Source organism: Neltuma alba, unplaced genomic scaffold, assembly GCF_004799145.2.
Source record: "Neltuma alba isolate B1F8T4 unplaced genomic scaffold, ASM479914v2 tig00002321_pilon, whole genome shotgun sequence".
Taxonomy (NCBI): Eukaryota; Viridiplantae; Streptophyta; class Magnoliopsida; order Fabales; family Fabaceae; genus Neltuma; species Neltuma alba.
Window position 1 is genome coordinate 18,486 of NW_021632820.1, and position 17,476 is coordinate 35,961.

The following is a 17,476-nucleotide window of genomic DNA, read 5'->3' on the forward strand; positions in this document are numbered from 1 at the left end:
CATCCTTAATTGGTTATACTAGTAGTAAGTTAGTAATGAGAGCTAGAATTAGTGATGAGTTGGATCAATGCGGGGTCGCGGGCTGTTTCAACGCCGGGGTTAGCCTGCTTTTAATTTGACTTTTTACAATTTTATTATTTTAGTTTTAATTTAAAAAGTCATTGTTTTACTCTTAATTTAAACACAGCTTTATTTTATATTAGGGACTTGATTCTATATTTAATTTCTCACTTTTTTATTAATTTATTATTTTTTATATTATTAAAATATTCATATAAAATAGATCTTATATTTATACAGATTTTGAAATTAATTTAAATATATAACTACAAGAAAGATAAAAACAATTTGAACCTAGCCTATAAAAATTTGTTATAACTTCACAAATGCGTGTGCCCTCTCACAAATAAAATTTATATGCACGGACAAAGATGGGGTAGCTCAAGTGTGTCGCTGGGATCTGGATCCCACACAAGGAACAAAAAACTGAACCGGGAATTCAACCAATCCAGGTAGTGGGTTAAGGGCCACTGGTCGAACCGTGATCGAACCGGGGTCGGACTGGTCATAATAAAATAATAAAATTTAATTAAAGTGGAACAAAATTCATAAGTAGTAATCATGAAAGAAATATAAGAAAAAGTAGTTTAAATGTTTAATTATACAAAATTAATATTAACAGAATACAAGATATACTAATAAGTCAAACAACACTCCCCTCCTTTCTCAAATCTCACGAGGATGGATCAAGTCAAAAGTAGTTTAAATGTTTATACCCTCCTCCCTTCTCAAATCTCACGGCTATGGATCAAGTCAAACAACACTCCCCTCCCTACTCATATCTCACGACAGCACGACAGTCATAGCACAGAGAGCAACAACTAAAAACAACTCAATGCCTTAACTGAAGGTGAAAAGAAAAGGTATTGAGCTTACCCATAAGGCCATAACTCAATGCTTGAAGGTGAAGCGGGACGTCTGTGAACGGCGAAGGTGAAGCAGGACGACAGCGAGAAGAGGATGGACTATAGAGACTCATGACTTGCTATGTGAGCTGCGGAGGTGAATGGCAAAGGCGAAGGCGAACAGTGAAGTCGAAGCAGAGCTGCAAATGGGACTGGGAGCAGGTGGAAGAGATCTGGGCGATTTGGTCACAAATGGGGGAGGACTGGAGGAGAACCAACCGACCGACCGGGGCTTGAGTCAACACTGGCAGGTTAGGGAGGGAGGAAGATTTTTTTTTTTCGAAGGCAAAACAACGTCGTTTCTATGGCTGGGCAACTAAAAAAAAAAATTAACCGTGTGAACCGCCCAACCGGTTTTTTCTCGGTTTAACATCGGTTTTTACCGGTTGGACCGGTTCACCACCGGTTCAAACCATCTCCGGTTTTTTCTGCAAACCAGACTGGATTGGTGACTGATTCACCGATTTTCCTGTTGAACTGTCCGGTTCGGTTTTTTTTCATTGATCCCACGGGGCAACAGAAGCAGGGGACAATCTTCATTAGAGATGGGAAGCTCGTGCAAGGTGGGAGCATGGGCACTTTGGGAATTTGGCATTCTTTTGTTTAGACCCCAGTGACATTCTCCCGGCAGAAACAGATTGATGGAATAATTTTGGGGAACTGATCCTGTATTCCTCGAGCGACATAGGCATGGCGTTCATTAAAATTAAGAAAAACATTATGAAAATTAAATACAAACATGTTTTCTGAATTTTATTTAATATTAATAGCTTCATTCATTCCCCTCTCCGTAGTACTGATTTAAGCTTATCTTATTAGCTAGATAAGCTACAAATTAAACCTAACACAATCTTCAGTTTGCGAACACAGAACGGAAACAAAAGCTGAGAGTGGCTGCTATCTTAAATGCAGAAGAGCAACTTGTTCTTTTCTTCTCATGTGTGTATGACTTGAAAAGTGTGTTTGGGCCAAACACACTTCAAGTTTCTTTTGAATAACTTATAAACAAATTTTTAATTGTGATTTATAAAATATAAGTTAAATATATTAGAGCAGTTTTGTCTCGATTTATATAAAACGTGTTTGTAGTTGTGATTCCAAATGGACTATCGTTTGGCCCATGAACCAAAGTTTGCAAGGCTTTATTGATAGGGTTGGATTTAGCAAAAAAAAAAAAAAAACTAGTTCCTTTTATCGTGGTGAATGAATCCCTGTTAGAAGATATGTAAACATTTAGGTCAATTTAGCAAGTATGATTTAAGGGGAGGGATTGGGATTGGATTTAGAAGGTGTTTGGATGTAAACCAAACCATGGTTTGAGAAGTAATTTTACAGTATACAAAGTAAATATATGGAGAAATTTATCTCGATTCGTGAAAAAATGCCTTTAAAAAGCACTTCTCCTAATTCCCAAACACCCCCTTAGTTTGATGCATTAAGGATTACTAGGAATTGAACAATGTCACATGGGTGGATTATACCTCACCCCATGGTAACGCTTTTTGAAAAGTGCTAGGAATATGGGCTGACTCGGCTCTCAAGGTTATAATTTGAAAAATATCTCGTTTTGTCAAGCCCGGCTCTCAAGCTGATGGGTTCAAGGCTAGCCCGTGAACTTTTTGCTTGTTTAAAAAAAATGCATTTTTTTATTACTCCCATTTATTTTATCAAAAAAATAAAATAAAGTAACAAAATTACTAATAAAAGGTATAGATACAAAGAAACTGTGTCACCAATAGAAAACATCATCATATCTAAATATCTATTACTCCTTCAGTCCTTAATATAAAACCCATTTAACTAATTTAATTATATTAAGGAAGTTACATAAATTAGTTAATTATAAGAAAAGTGACACATTTTTCCTAAAACACCATAATCATCTTTCTTAATACCCCTCTCCTTCTTCTACTTGATTATAGTTAATGAAGTATTCATAGGGGTAATTTAGAGAAAATTGATAAATATGAGAAATGGGCTTTATATTTAGGATCAAAACCAATTTAAAAATTGGGTCTTATATTAAAGACCGGAGGAGTAACATTTAAGAATATCTAAAATATCAATCAATAAGACAACAATATTTGAAAGTTCTATCAAGAGTGCAAATATACAATAGACAAATACCATCATCAATTTTTTTAAATTTTGTCATCGCGATCATCATTATGAGGCAAAATTTAACGCATTTTTTTTTAAAAAAAATGATCCTACAGTCTCTCTCTCTCTCTCTTTTTTTTTATCAGAAAAAGAGTGCATATGGTTGGTGTGACACCTCACATAATTATATCAATATACGCTAGAAAATATTTAATTTAAAAGTCCATACATATTTCTAATACTGCAAATAAGTCAAAATTTCAAAATATTTCTAACATAACTTAACAACATAAACTATTGAAGTCTTATAGTCATGGCAAATAAAAATATAACATAGCATGTGCTTGAGGAGTACAAAAGCCTTCACAGCTCACTCCATTGGTGCCTTCCTTTGATTCCTACTAGATCCTTCGCCTGAAAATTGTTAATATAGGGGGTGAGATGAAACGTCTCAGTAACTACTGAAATTTTAACCTATACAAGCAAATCATATATGATAAACCAAAAATATGTTTATATGTGTGTATATAAATATATTAAAAATTACAGATTTGATACATTCAATTCAATTTCATTGTTTTCAACAATATACCAATATCATTTTTCTGATATATCCAAAAATAATGCAATATACTGCCTCCCTTATATCACCGTCCACCCTTATACCACTAACTGGAGCTATAAGGTAACACATAGTCCGATAAGAACTAATCCATTTTACTAAATTATTCCAAGCTCACCGATATTAGAAATATATCCGGCCAAAGATATAGAGCTCAAGCTCGGACTATGGCTCCCCTCCTTTGTGAATAAGGAGGTGTCACATGTCTCACAGCTCCAATGAATTCCCGGCCAAAGGAAAACATGGAAGAAGTGGCCCTGACAAGTGCCATCCACTGTGCACCAAGTGATGGCATACCACGTGGTAATTTTATATCCATGCAATCTCCTCAACAATGCATGTCATATGCAAATAATGGTATATCATAAATATATTCTCAAGTATATTATTAATGATAAGATAACAATAAAATTCATATACCATTTAACAGTAACTCATGATAATTTCATAGCTATTAATATATTTAAATATTGATCATAATTACTAGCAACAAATCTTAATAAAATCAGGTAACATACCAAAACATTTATTTTACAAAAAATCATAATATTATATTTCAGTAATATAATGATTAGTAAATCCACGATATAATCATACACAATTCACATGTACAAGAAAGAATTTTCAGAATTACCTGGTACTCTTTAGCTTACAAATAATTACACAAAGTTTACTCCAAAATTCTCAAGGGTCTACAAAATTGCACATAAATATTTATTAATATAAAACACGAAACTATTCCAAAACTACTCTAAAATTCTAAGACTACCCTCTAAACCAAAAATATATAAACATATTAACTCTCCCAAATTTTGCTATTTATAATAAATATAATATTTTGAAAATATAATTTACATATAAGACTATTTAAATTTAATAACTTAAATAAATATATATTTCTTACAATATAAATATTTTATATTAAAATCTCAACTATTTATTATAGTCCCATTTAAAATTTTTCCTCAACTAAGGAACTCCTTTGAAGTATAAATAAATTTTAATTTTTATAAAATTCTCAATTTACAATTCTTTATGCTTCCAAAAATTATTTCAACAATATATCTTTGACATACTCAATATTCTAACCAATTAAAATTTTAATAATATATTAAATAACTCAAATAAATTATTTAACTTAAATTTAATCGGTAAAAACATTCTATAAGTATTGAATAACAACTTTTTCAACTAAAATCTTAATTTAAAATTCCCAAAACCATCAATAAACAAATATAAACTGGTTAAAATTTCTTAATAATGTATCTTTAAATTTCTACAATTATACATTGTCAAAACTCCTTATTTACTTTATACCCAAACAATAAAATTTTCTCTAAACATTATAATGATACTAATAATATAAAGCTATAAATATATCAGAAATATTCATAAAGAAAATTTGACAAGAAGAAGTAGTTTTGTGTACCTAAATGATCATCAAATCTTTCCTTATCTTCCAGACAACATGTATTTCCACTTTCTTGATTTTCGTTTCTTCCTCTCGCTCTCTCTTTCTCTTCTCTCGCTCTCTTTCTCTCCCACTCTCTCTTGCTCTGGCTTGAAAGAAATAACCTGAATGATGATATATATAATACTCCCACGTCTGATTTTCTACCGCTCATCTCCCATTTTCCACTTCCATCCGTACCTTCCCCCCTTCTTTTTCTTCCATCATTTACTACTTCTCCCCTAAATTCTCCTTTCATTTAATACACTCTCCCAATATTTTTCTCTTGGTCAATTGCCCCCACCTTTTCACTGCCTATGCCTTATCCTATTTCCCTTCAGTCGTCCCTCACCCCTTCTTTTCCTTTGCATTAATTACCCCTCCCATTTTCCACTCTCAATGGAGAAAGGGGTGTTGGGTTTTTTTTTTTAACTAACAAAATATTATTTTAATAACGTATTATATTTTCTTTTATTATTATTATTATTATTTTGTATGTTACCGTTGGATTCCACAGCTCTAAAATACCAAGGGATATTGTAGTCTTTTAATCTTGCATATCTTATTATAAAATAAAATAAATGTATGTATTCCTCCCACGTATTACCTCATGCCAAACATTTAAATAAAGATTGAAGTGCACATTTGGTCTTTTAATTTTGTACAAAGTTTCAATTTGATTCTTTAACTTTAAAAAGCATACATTTGGTCTTTTAACCCTAAAATCATTAGGCTTTAATGATGATTTTTGTAACAATCATGAATGTTTTGAAAATTAAACCTAATATGTTAGCATTTAAAATTTTTTTATTAACATTTAAGATCTTAATGTCATCATTTTTTTAAAAAATTTTAGGGGTAAAGGAGTAAAAGTATGCTTTCTAAAGTTAAAGGACCAAATTGAAACCTTATATAAATTTAAAGGACCAAATATATATTTTAGCCTTAAATAAAAGCCCTATTCCCAATCCATCAAAAATCAATCCCGCCCACCAAACATAATCTTAGGGGGTGTTTGGCAAAACCAAAACCATGGTTTCAGAATCACTTTTCCGCAAAACGAGATAACCTCATCCACATATTTACTTCGTAATCCGTAAAAGCACTTCTGAAACCATAGTTTGGTTTCTATCCAAACACCCCCTTAGTACTTAACCGTGTCTCTAATTGTATTACCTCTAACAAGACTTTTGAGATAGCCAATAACATCATGGGCAAATCAGACTTTTGATCCCATCTTTTTTATTCTTTTTTTTCCCCCTAAACAGATTGGCTCCTTTCTTTGATTGGAAAGGAGTGGGAGTCCAGCATAGCAAATTGGCAACTAACAAATGAAGGTTTTAGTTGTCCCTTTATGGTTTTAGTAGTGCTCTTTTTCCCTTCTCTCTAGTCTTTATCATTTCCTCACACCCCACACAACCTTACATTTTCGGGAAAATGACAATAAAAAAAACTAAAAATTATTAAATCAGATTTGGGAACAACACTTTATTTGGTATTGATAATACTAAATTTATAAATAATAACAGATTTTTGTTATTCTTTATTTGACATTTAGTAATTCCTAACTTCTTTTTTTAATCATTTTCCCTAGATTTTCTGAAATATTGAGCATTGACTTAACATAATAAGTGAATTCAAATATATATATTTTATTAACAGTTTAATAATAATTATAATATGTTACTCATATTTACTAATAATTATTTTTTATTCAATCAAAATTTTGTTAAAATTTTTTATATTTTATTTATTTATTTTAATTTCATAATTTGGGGAGAGATGGAGTCAATTTCAATTGCCCGGTCAAGACTGTCATCAATACTTTCAGCTCTCAACAATCCACGGTCATCAATATCCTCCAACCTAAGGGTCCGGTTGGTATGAAGAAAAATGAGAGAAGGGGAGAGGAAGGAAAATTTTGGGGTTAAAAGTTTCTAATTAATTTTTATTATTTTTTTATATTATTTCTTCCGTTTATTAAAATTTCAAAACCTCATTTTTTCACTTTTTTAAATAGAACCCACTAAAATTTTCCTTCTCCTCCCCTCCTCTCCATTCCTCTTATACCAATCAGTACCTAAAGAAAATTGAACTAGTCGTCTCACCCCAAAAAAATAATTGCACTAATGAATTTAATGAAATAAATAAGAAAATACAATTTTCAGATTGCCATGCTTATACTAACAATACAGTGTGTGCTACTCTCTTTTTCAGCATTAACAAAAGAACAACCAACAATCCTCACATCAAATTTTTTATACCTATTATATTAAATTCTCTAACCACACATGTTCTTCATATGTCTTATTTTTAAAACATTGGCATTTAATAATATGAACTTATAAATTCATTTTCCTATTTTTTAAAATATTAACATTTAATTATAAATTTACATGATACAAAACAAGACAAATTATCATATGTAATTAGAGAAGTTGACATAATACACACACAAAGAACCTGATCTAAGCTTTTTATTAATAAAATTCACTCTTAGCCTAAAACAAAATTAGCAATCCTCAACATAGTAGGACCCTATTTAAAATCATGTTTGTAAGCATTTATAAATATATTTTATATAAATTGAGACAAAATTTCTATTACGTACTTATCAGTCGTTCCAAAAAGGCACTGCAGGGAAACCACAAGAACGAAAAATCCTAATAAAGCTTATTAAATTTTGGAAACTGGGCCGATCTCCTCCTGCAATCGCGGCATGAGAACACACAGTGAGCGTAGAATGAGTTTTGATTAACAAGACTCAAGTTGAACAAACAAACACGCCTATCTATTCCAACAAACTCTCTTTGCTCCTTCAAACCACTTAACTTGAATTGTATCATTTAATATTTTACAATATTGCCGTAACACCACCACCACCGCCTCTTGTAAGTTCTATAAATACCATCTCTTGTTTCGCACACTTCCATCCACACATTCAAAATGGCATCCCCAGGTTATTTCAGCATCCTATTGCTTCTGTTCCTCTGTTCTTGTAACTATCTCGCTATTGCCCAAAATCTGCCCTATAAAGCTGTCAATCTGGGGAATTGGCTCGTCGCAGAAGGCTGGATGAAACCATCTCTCTTTGATGGAATAGTTAACAAAGACCTCTTGGTATGTACTTTCATATCCATATCTTTGCATTTCCTTTTATGCTTCCTGAATGATTCTTGATTTTATGTCTTGCTCGTCTTCAGGACGGAACTCAAGTGCAATTGAAGTCCACCAAGTTACAGAAGTTTCTGGTGGCTGAAAACGGAGGAGGAGCTAATGTTTTGGCTAACCGCGATTCTGCTTCCGGTTGGGAAACTTTCAGGGTATGTATTCCTAAGCACTCTATAACGTGAAAGGCTTTTGCGGATTCCTTCTTCTAATAATCTAAAATGGACAACGGAGGATGCAGTTATGGAGGGTTAGCGATTCCACCTTCAATTTCAGAGTGTTCAGCAAGCAATTCGTTGGTTTGGATGGTGGAAACAAGCTAGTCGCAACTTCTAACTCACCCAGCAACCCAGAAACTTTCCGGATTTTAAGGAACAGTGACGACCCATCCAAAATTCGCATCCAAGCATCGAACGGCATGTTCCTACAGGTTTTGATCCTCTGTTATTCAAAACCGAACATTATATGCGACATGGATTGCTCATTATCATTCTGGGAATTATATAAATGTTCATTTGAATTAGTTTAATGTCTTAGGCTCAATCAGAGACAGTGGTAAGTGCTGATTTTCAAGGTTCCACAAACTGGGAAGATGGCGACCCATCTGTGTTCCGTATGACGATTGTGAAAACCTTACAAGGAGAGTATCAAATTACTAATGGCTATGGTCCTGATAGAGCTCCTCAAGTCATGCAGGTCTCAGACATATTTCTTCAACCGCCACTATTATTCCTTTCTATTCCAAACACAAATGAAAATTGCTGCTAATTAATGTTACTGAGCATAGAATGCAGAATCATTGGAACACGTATATCACTGAAGAAGATTTCAGATTCATGTCAGAAAATGGATTGACCGCTGTTAGAATTCCGGTCGGTTGGTGGATAGCCCACGACCCCAATCCCCCAAAACCTTTCGTCGGAGGATCTCTAGCAGCGTTGGACAATGCTTTCACTTGGGCTCAGTAAGTTCTTAGATTCACTTTCAACTGTTCAATTGTCATAAAAAAAAAAAAAAAGTCGGTTAAATGTTAATTTACTGTCGCATGTTGCAGAAACCATGGGCTGAAAGTGATAGTGGACCTTCATGCAGTTCCAGGTTCACAAAATGGGAACGAGCACAGCGGAACAAGAGACGGATATACTGAATGGGGAGATTCATACATACCAGACACAGTCGCAGTTATTGACTTCTTAGCAGAAAGGTTTGAACTTTGAGTTCTTGTGCTGTTTTCTAGTCTTCATTACGTACGAAACACGATGATCTAGTTCCTATTTTAAGGTAGCGACGAGATGAAAGTTGACTTTGGCGTGGCAGATACGGGAACAAACCTAGTCTAGGGGGAATCGAACTGATGAATGAGCCAACATTAGGGCCAGATCTTGACAACCTCAAGAATTACTACCAGCAAGCTTATGATGCGGTGAGGAAACACTCTGAAATGGCCTATGTCATCATGTCAAACCCATTGGATCATAGCTCCACCGAACTTCTCTCATTTTTTGGGAGCTTCGATCGAGTAGTGGTTGACGTGCATTATTACAATCTGTATTCAGATCAGTTCAAAAACATGAACGTGCAACAAAACATCGATTATATAAATAACCAGAGAGCGTCAGATCTCAGTAGCGTAACCACCAAAAATGGTCCTCTCAGTTTCATAGGTAAGTAACAAGATTATACAAGAAGACATGATAGATCCCTTCATTAAATTCTCCTTCTGTGCATGCCTGAATCTTTATTTATAACTAAACATGAAACTTCAAACAAATATGCTATTTATTCATTGATGGGGTTATGGTAATGATATATGACAGGGGAGTGGACCGCAGAGTGGAACGTCCAGGGAGCGTCAAAGGAGGATTACCAGAGATTTGCAAAAGCCCAATTGGAAGTGTATTCTCGGGCCACTTTTGGATGGGCCTATTGGGCCTACAAATGCCAATATAACCATTGGAGCCTCAGGTGGATGATTGAGAATGGCTATATAAACCTCTCATTTAGTATTTAGAGGTAATGATAAGATAATGCCTTTGCATTCCTATCAAATTTCGTATTCAGTAATCATCCATCGTTTGACAACATTTATGAAGTACTACTAGAAAATAAAGAATACGAATTCTTGGACTTGGATTCTATCCATTATTAGCTATGTTCTAGTTATTTATTTGTTTAATATTTCTTGTTTTCTAAAGTTAATTTCATATTATTACCTCCAGTCCGAAATATAAGACTTAGTTTACAATGTAATTTTTATTATAAACTAGACTCTACATTTAGAAACAAAGATACTATAATTTTATTTTGATATTGTTACTCAAAATTAATTCCTTTTCGTCTTTACAGAAAGAAGTAGTTCTATTGATGAAATAGATTAAAAGGGAATCGAATATAAATTCATAAAACAAAATGAATATCACATATAATTTAAATAGAATAGAAATACGTTGCCGGAAAAAAAAAAGAAATAAATTTAAGCTACCACTTGTTGAATGAAATGCGTAATAAATGCAAATCATGAGAAAAAATTATTTAGAAAAATAAAATGAAATTGATTAAAAATAAAAAATAATTAATGAGCAACATACATGTACATAAACATATCAACTCTAAGTTCGAACATAAAACCTTATATAAACATAACAAATGACACTGTTACTAAGACAATTTGCTGTTCATAATAAGTGGCATATGGATGGCCACTTGAATAAAATGAATAAGAGTATGAAATGGAATTGATTTTAGGGGAATCCGGTGAACAAGTCCCATTTCCACACTATTGCCAATATATAATATAATATATTTAGTTTATATATTTAACATCACAAATCATAATTTACATTAATTATCTCAACATGCTGGAGCTTTAATTAATTATTCCCGCTGCATGGAAGGTTCTTTAAAACATGTGAATTGTCTTATCGAATTTACAGGTGCTAGTTCAGCTCAAAAAAAAAAAAAAACAATTAACGAGTGTTAGTAAATGATTAACAAATATTACTCTAATACTACCTTCGGTCTTTAATATAAGACCTTGTTTGACTTTTATTTTGGTTTTAAATATAAGATCCCAATCCATTTTATTTCTAATATTTATGTATTTTTTTCCAAGATAGTCCTTTTATAATAGTAGTTCTAATCAATATGCTTGATTAGCAATGATATTTTAAGAAAGACAACACCTATTTATGACAAATAACTAATTTAATTTTTTTCCTTAATTTTCTCAAATTAGTCAATTAACTCTTATAATTAGGACCGGAAGTCGTGTGAACGTTCATGTGTTGAGTGGACAAGAAAAGAGCCACTTGCATAGTGGGAGGGGGTCGGCCCCAAGATTTTTGTTTTGTTTTTTAACCAAAATTTTTTAATAACATTCAACATTGGCAGGCCAATATATAATATTCCCTTTTTAAAAAACAAAGTCTTAATTTTTTTGGGCAAATTTTGGTCTTGCTTTAATTATCTACTTACCCTCGCAGAACTCTTACTCAGGTTTTTATGGAAATGAGCATTGGATTGGCATAAACTCTTGTTGCTGCACAATGGCTGTGAATTTACTCATCCCTTTAAGAGATGAGGTTGACGATGAAGCTAAATTACTTATTTCTAGAGATTGATAATTTCCAATGTACTCAGAACTGGCAACTTTCTGGCAGATTGACTTGCCAATTATTACTCTCATAGGCTATCTATACTCCTCTTGTCTTATTATTTATAAATTACTTCTAATATATTTCACACAGATTAAGAAAAATCTTAAACTTTATTAGTTTTCATTTAAAATTCAACAACTTGTCAACCTTAATCTTATTTAATACTCCTCCAGTCCTTAATATAAGACTCATTTAACTAATTTGATTAGATTAAGGAAGTTAGGTAAATTAGTTAATTATACGAAAAGTGACACATTTTTCCTAAAACACCATAATCATCTTTCTTAATTCCCTCTCTCCCTCTTCTACTTGATTATGGTTGGGAGAGTATCCATAGGGGTAATTTAGAGAAAATTGATAAATATGAGAAATGGGTCTTATATTTAGGACCAAAACCAACTCAAGAATTAGGTCCTATATTAATGATCGGAGGAGTATATATTATACCTCACGCAAATAAAGTCAATAGTCAATACAATAACAAATAGATGGTAAAATTATATATCTATATAAAAAATTTCTCTCAGTATCCTATAAATAGGATCAAAAAATATATTTTCTCTCTGCTTTATACATGACCACAGGAGTATTAAGCAATTTCCATCTTCAGATCCAAGAGTTGAAACTTGGTAGATGATGAAGAATCTGGTCTAGTAAGGTATTGTTTTGCTTAAACCCGGCCTCTTACGATTTAATAGTATTCACTACTTTCACTAAGAAGAAAAAACATGTAATCTTCTTTAATGCTTTTCTATATGTAGATATATTTTTAGGCCGTACTTGTACGATATATTTTATTAATATCTGAGATGTTAAACAACTTTTTTTTTCATTTTTACCTCCATTATATAACACTGCATTAGTTATTTTCTTTTTTCTATTTCTCTCCCTCAGCCACTTTCTCTTTATACATAAAAGTATTTTTAAAAAAATAAAAATATATATATATTGCACATTTATTGATTCCAACCACTTTTTTAATTTATACAATTCAATTATTTGTATCTTATAAATAAAATTGGGGGAGTAATACATTATACACACCAAATTTGAATGTAGAAGTTAAAAATTCGTTTTGGCCCTAAATATAATCTTTCAATTTCAGTTTTTTATGTCCTCATTGGTATTAATAATATTTTCTGCACAGAATTTAAACATACAATATTTATGATATTTTAATGAACATGATTTAATAATACTTAGATTTTTTGGTAAAAAATACTTATAATATATTACTAGTATATATTAATAAATTTTTTCATTTTAAATAAATATTTTTTGTTTATTTTCTTTAATTTCATAATTTCAATTTTCAAGTATGATGGTGGCCAATGAAATTTTCGTCTTATGATCCCCATCTTTTTTTTTTTTTTGTTTTGGCTAGGATTGTTGCATTTCATTACTGAAGTAGCTCCAACATTCTCGCAATTCGTGAATCACATCAATGTTGTCTCATACAAGGAGAATTTGCTTAATCTTTTTGGTTGTTCTGATATCAGCAACATCTTAGCAAGGGATGTTAATACGTACTTCAATCTTTTTTTTTTTTAGTTATTCTATTTATTTTTTTGGCCAAAATTAGTTATTCTTTTTACAAAACTGATGTTTTATTGATCCCCATCCCTTGAACTTAGTAATGCGGATCGTATAATTTTTTTTTATTTTATATAATTGATCTTTTTATTAAAAGGAAAAAAGTATGATGGTGGCCAATTTCAAATGACCAAATTGTCAGCAATTTGATCAGTACAGTTGTCAATAGCCCATAGTTTCCTTCCTTCAACACGGCCCATAGTCAAGTCAACCCGGAACACAAGAAATTAAACCCATTTTTTAAAAAGAAAAAATGGAGTAATTAATATAATAATTAAAATACATAATTTAATAACTTGTTGGCCAAAACAAAACAAAAAACAAAAGGAAAATTAAGTCACAATTCTCCACGTTTCAAGATTGGCATGCTTGAACAGATTAATATAAGTAAACAGATCGGACAAGAATGATACTTTATAAAGATACAATTTTTCCATACTACCACCACCGCCTGCAAAATCTACACACACACGCACACACCATCTCTTCGCAGACTTCACAAAATACTTTCAAAAATGGGAAATCTGCCATACAAAGCTGTGAATCTGGGAAATTGGCTCGTCACAGAAGGCTGGATGGAACCATCTCTCTTTGATGGAATAGTCAACAAAGATCTCTTGGTACTTCCATATCCATTTCTTCACGATTATCTTTTCATTTATGCTTTATCAATATATATATATATATATATATATTCATCGTGGTTCTTTATATTTTTGGCCATTCCCAGGATGGAACTCAAGTGCAATTCAAGTCCACCAAGTTACAGAAGTTTCTGGTGGCTGAAAATGGAGGAGGAACTGATGTTTTCGCCAACCGCGATGCAGCTTCTGGTTGGGAACTTTCAAGGTTTGTAGTATTCCTAGAAACTCTCGCATGAAATTAAAGGCTTTGGGGAGATTCCTTCATTTTATGATCTGACATGTACAATCGACGTACGATGTAGTTATGGAGGGTCAGCGATTCCTCCTTCAATTTCAGGGTGTTTAACAAGCAATTCATTCGTTTAGACGGTACGAACAAACTAGTCGCAACTTCTAACTCACCCAGCAACCCAGAAACGTTTCAGATTATAAGGAACAGTGACGACCCATCCAAAATTCGTATCCAAGCATCAAACGGTCTGTTCCTACAGGTATTATTGATACTTTGTTATAATCCAACCCCGGCCGCACATTATTATATGCGACATGTGGATCGCTCGTTATCATTCTGGGAATTATATGTTTGTTTGATTTCGTTATTTAGGCTCAATCGGAGACAGTGGTGAGTGCTGATTTTCAAGGGTCAACCAACTGGGAAGATGGTGACCCATCTGTATTCCATATGACAATTGTGAAAGGTTCGACATTACAAGGTGAGTATCAGATTACTAATGGCTATGGCCCTCTGAGAGCTCCTCAAGTCATGCAGGATCATTGGAATACGTATATCACTGAAGAAGATTTCAGATTCATGTCGGAAAATGGGTTGACAGCTGTTAGAATTCCGGTTGGTTGGTGGATAGCCCACGATCCCAATCCTCCTAAACCTTTCGTCGGAGGATCTCTGGCAGCACTGGACAATGCTTTCACTTGGGCCCAGTAAGTGTGTTTATCCATTTTCAAGCTCTCCATTCTCAGAAACCAATCAATTACATGTTACGTCACCATCAAATGTTGCAGAAACCATGGGATGAAAGTGATAGTGGACCTTCATGCAGTTCAAGGTTCACAAAATGGGAATGAACACAGCGGAACAAGAGACGGATATATTGAATGGGGAGAATCATACATCCCAGACACCGTCGCAGTAATTGAATTCTTGGCAAAAAGGTTTGAACTTTGAATTTTTGGGGCGTTTTCTGGTCTTCATCATTACGATCTACTTGCTATTTTAAGGTGGTAACGTGATGAAAGTTGAGTTTGGTGTGGCAGATATGGGAACCATCCTAGTCTAGGAGGAATCGAACTGATGAACGAGCCGACATTAGGGCCGAATCTGGATAGCCTGAGGAACTATTACCAGCAAGCTTATGATGCAGTGAGGAAATACTCTGAAACAGCTCATGTGATCTTGGCAAATCCAATGGATCATGATTCAAACACACTTCTCTCATTTGCTGGGAGATTCAATCGAGTAGTGATCGATGTTCATTACTACAATCTGTTTTCGGATCAGTTCAATAACATGAACGTGCAACAACACATCGATTTCATATATAACCAGAGAGCTTCAGATCTTAGCAGCATCAGAACCATCGATGGTCCTCTTAATTTTGTAGGTGAGCAACAAGATTACATTATATTACTAGCTCCTGTTTAATATAAAAACTTGTTTGATTTTTATTTTGAACTTAAATATAAGATCTCAATTTACTTTGTCTCTTATATTTATTCTTTTTTTTTCCAATGTAGTTCTTGTAATAATAGTAGTTTTAGCTAATACACTTGATTAGTAAGGATAGTTTAGGAAAGACAACACCTATTTATTACAAATAACTAACTTAACTAATTTTCTTAATCTATTCAAATTAGTTAAGTAGCTCTTATGTTAAGGAGCTGAGCTAGTATATGCTAGATTATTCCTCTTTCGAATTTACCCATTGTTATAAAAATTCTAACAGGTCATATTATATTTATTCATATCGCACTGTGGATATTCATTAGTATACGGTGGTGATATGACAGGGGAGTGGACGGCGGCGTTGAGCTTACAGGGAGCAACGAAGGAAGATTACCAGAGATTTGCAAAAGCCCAATTGGATGTGTACTCTTCGGCGTCTTTTGGATGGGCCTATTGGGCCTACAAATGTCAATATGACCATTGGAGCCTGAAGAAAATGATTGAGAATGGTTATATAAAGCTTAAGCAATAGCACCAAGCATGTCCTGATCCTTATAAATCTTCAGAGACCAAAACTCACCTAAATTTTTATGTATTGGAGGCAAAAAAAAAAAAAAAAAGTAGCAGCATTATGGCTTCGGCTTCCTTTCAAACTCTGTATTCATCAATATCCGTTGATAAAGTTATAAATAAAGAATACCAACTCTTGGACTCGGATGCTCTCGATAGTTATAAATAATAATAATAATAATAATAATAATAATAATAATAATAATAATAAAAGTTAAAGTATATATTTAGTCCTTAAATTTTATACAAAATTTCAATTTGATTTTTTAACTTTAAAAAGTATATTTTTAGTTCTTTAACCTAAAAATTATTAGTCTTAAATGATATTTTTTTATAACAATCATGAATGTTCTGAAAATTAAACTTAATATGGTAGCATTTAAAAATATTTCATTAACATTCAAGATCTTAATTTATCATTTTTTTTGTTAATAGTTTTAGGTTTAAAGAACTAAAAATATACTTTTTAAAGTTAAAAAAATCAAATTGAAACCTTATGTAAATTTAAAGGACTAAAAGTATACTTTAGTCATAAATAAAATCCTTCCAATATTTTTTATAAGATATTTTTAACTAAGCTACACAAGTTAATAAAATAGTTATGATTAGTTAAAAGTAATAAATATGTAAATATTGAACAATTTTTTCAAGTATGTCTATCAAATAAATAGAGAAACACTAGTAATGAAATAAAAGATGAAGGGAAATATCGCGTAAGAAAGAGATGAGGAGGGAGAATAGAAAATTAATTATGAGCAAAATTGGTAAAAACTTATTTAATGTCCAGACACCTATAAGCATAATGTTATAAAGAGGACCAAACCAATTCAAATTATGGGATTTAATTTAGAAGATTTATATTTACTATAAAAATTTAAAATGCTGGGAATTAAATAAATTGATTTGCATTGTTAAATTAAATCTGACTTGTTTAAAATAACAAGGAGAAATAATGGGAAAAAGGTCTGCAATGGAGAGGCTTCATGGTTCCAGTATAGGCCGCCTTGGCCCAGAAAATAGGTTAGGC

General features: G+C 32.5%; 2 protein-coding genes across 2 annotated transcripts; both read left to right on the forward strand.

Annotated features, from left to right (window-relative positions):
* The first annotated feature begins 8,055 nt into the window (after positions 1-8,055).
* LOC114722045 (probable glucan 1,3-beta-glucosidase A) lies at positions 8,056-10,440 on the forward strand. Its single transcript, XM_028907970.1, has 8 exons — positions 8,056-8,257; positions 8,341-8,460; positions 8,547-8,735; positions 8,843-9,001; positions 9,100-9,269; positions 9,360-9,509; positions 9,623-9,969; positions 10,123-10,440. Exons 1-8 carry the CDS (start codon positions 8,084-8,086, stop codon positions 10,314-10,316), a joined length of 1,503 nt encoding a protein of 500 aa, XP_028763803.1. The 5' UTR covers positions 8,056-8,083; the 3' UTR covers positions 10,317-10,440.
* A 3,596-nt stretch (positions 10,441-14,036) lies between these two features.
* LOC114722053 (probable glucan 1,3-beta-glucosidase A) lies at positions 14,037-16,430 on the forward strand. Its single transcript, XM_028907981.1, has 7 exons — positions 14,037-14,174; positions 14,285-14,410; positions 14,501-14,689; positions 14,803-15,137; positions 15,219-15,368; positions 15,471-15,817; positions 16,224-16,430. Exons 1-7 carry the CDS (start codon positions 14,070-14,072, stop codon positions 16,409-16,411), a joined length of 1,440 nt encoding a protein of 479 aa, XP_028763814.1. The 5' UTR covers positions 14,037-14,069; the 3' UTR covers positions 16,412-16,430.
* Positions 16,431-17,476: the final 1,046 nt, after the last annotated feature.

Excerpts from the sequence above, each read along its gene's own strand:
- LOC114722045 (XM_028907970.1), top strand. The coding sequence starts at position 8,084 with ATGGCATCCCCAGGTTATTTCAGCATCCTATTGCTTCTGTTCCTCTGT. Across the intron at positions 8,461-8,546 it reads CCGGTTGGGAAACTTTCAGG|TTATGGAGGGTTAGCGATTC; the intron begins GTATGTATTCCT and ends CGGAGGATGCAG. Across the intron at positions 9,970-10,122 it reads TGGTCCTCTCAGTTTCATAG|GGGAGTGGACCGCAGAGTGG; the intron begins GTAAGTAACAAG and ends GATATATGACAG.
- LOC114722053 (XM_028907981.1), top strand. The coding sequence starts at position 14,070 with ATGGGAAATCTGCCATACAAAGCTGTGAATCTGGGAAATTGGCTCGTC. Across the intron at positions 14,411-14,500 it reads GGGAACTTTCAAGGTTTGTA|TTATGGAGGGTCAGCGATTC; the intron begins GTATTCCTAGAA and ends CGTACGATGTAG. Across the intron at positions 14,690-14,802 it reads CAAACGGTCTGTTCCTACAG|GCTCAATCGGAGACAGTGGT; the intron begins GTATTATTGATA and ends TTCGTTATTTAG.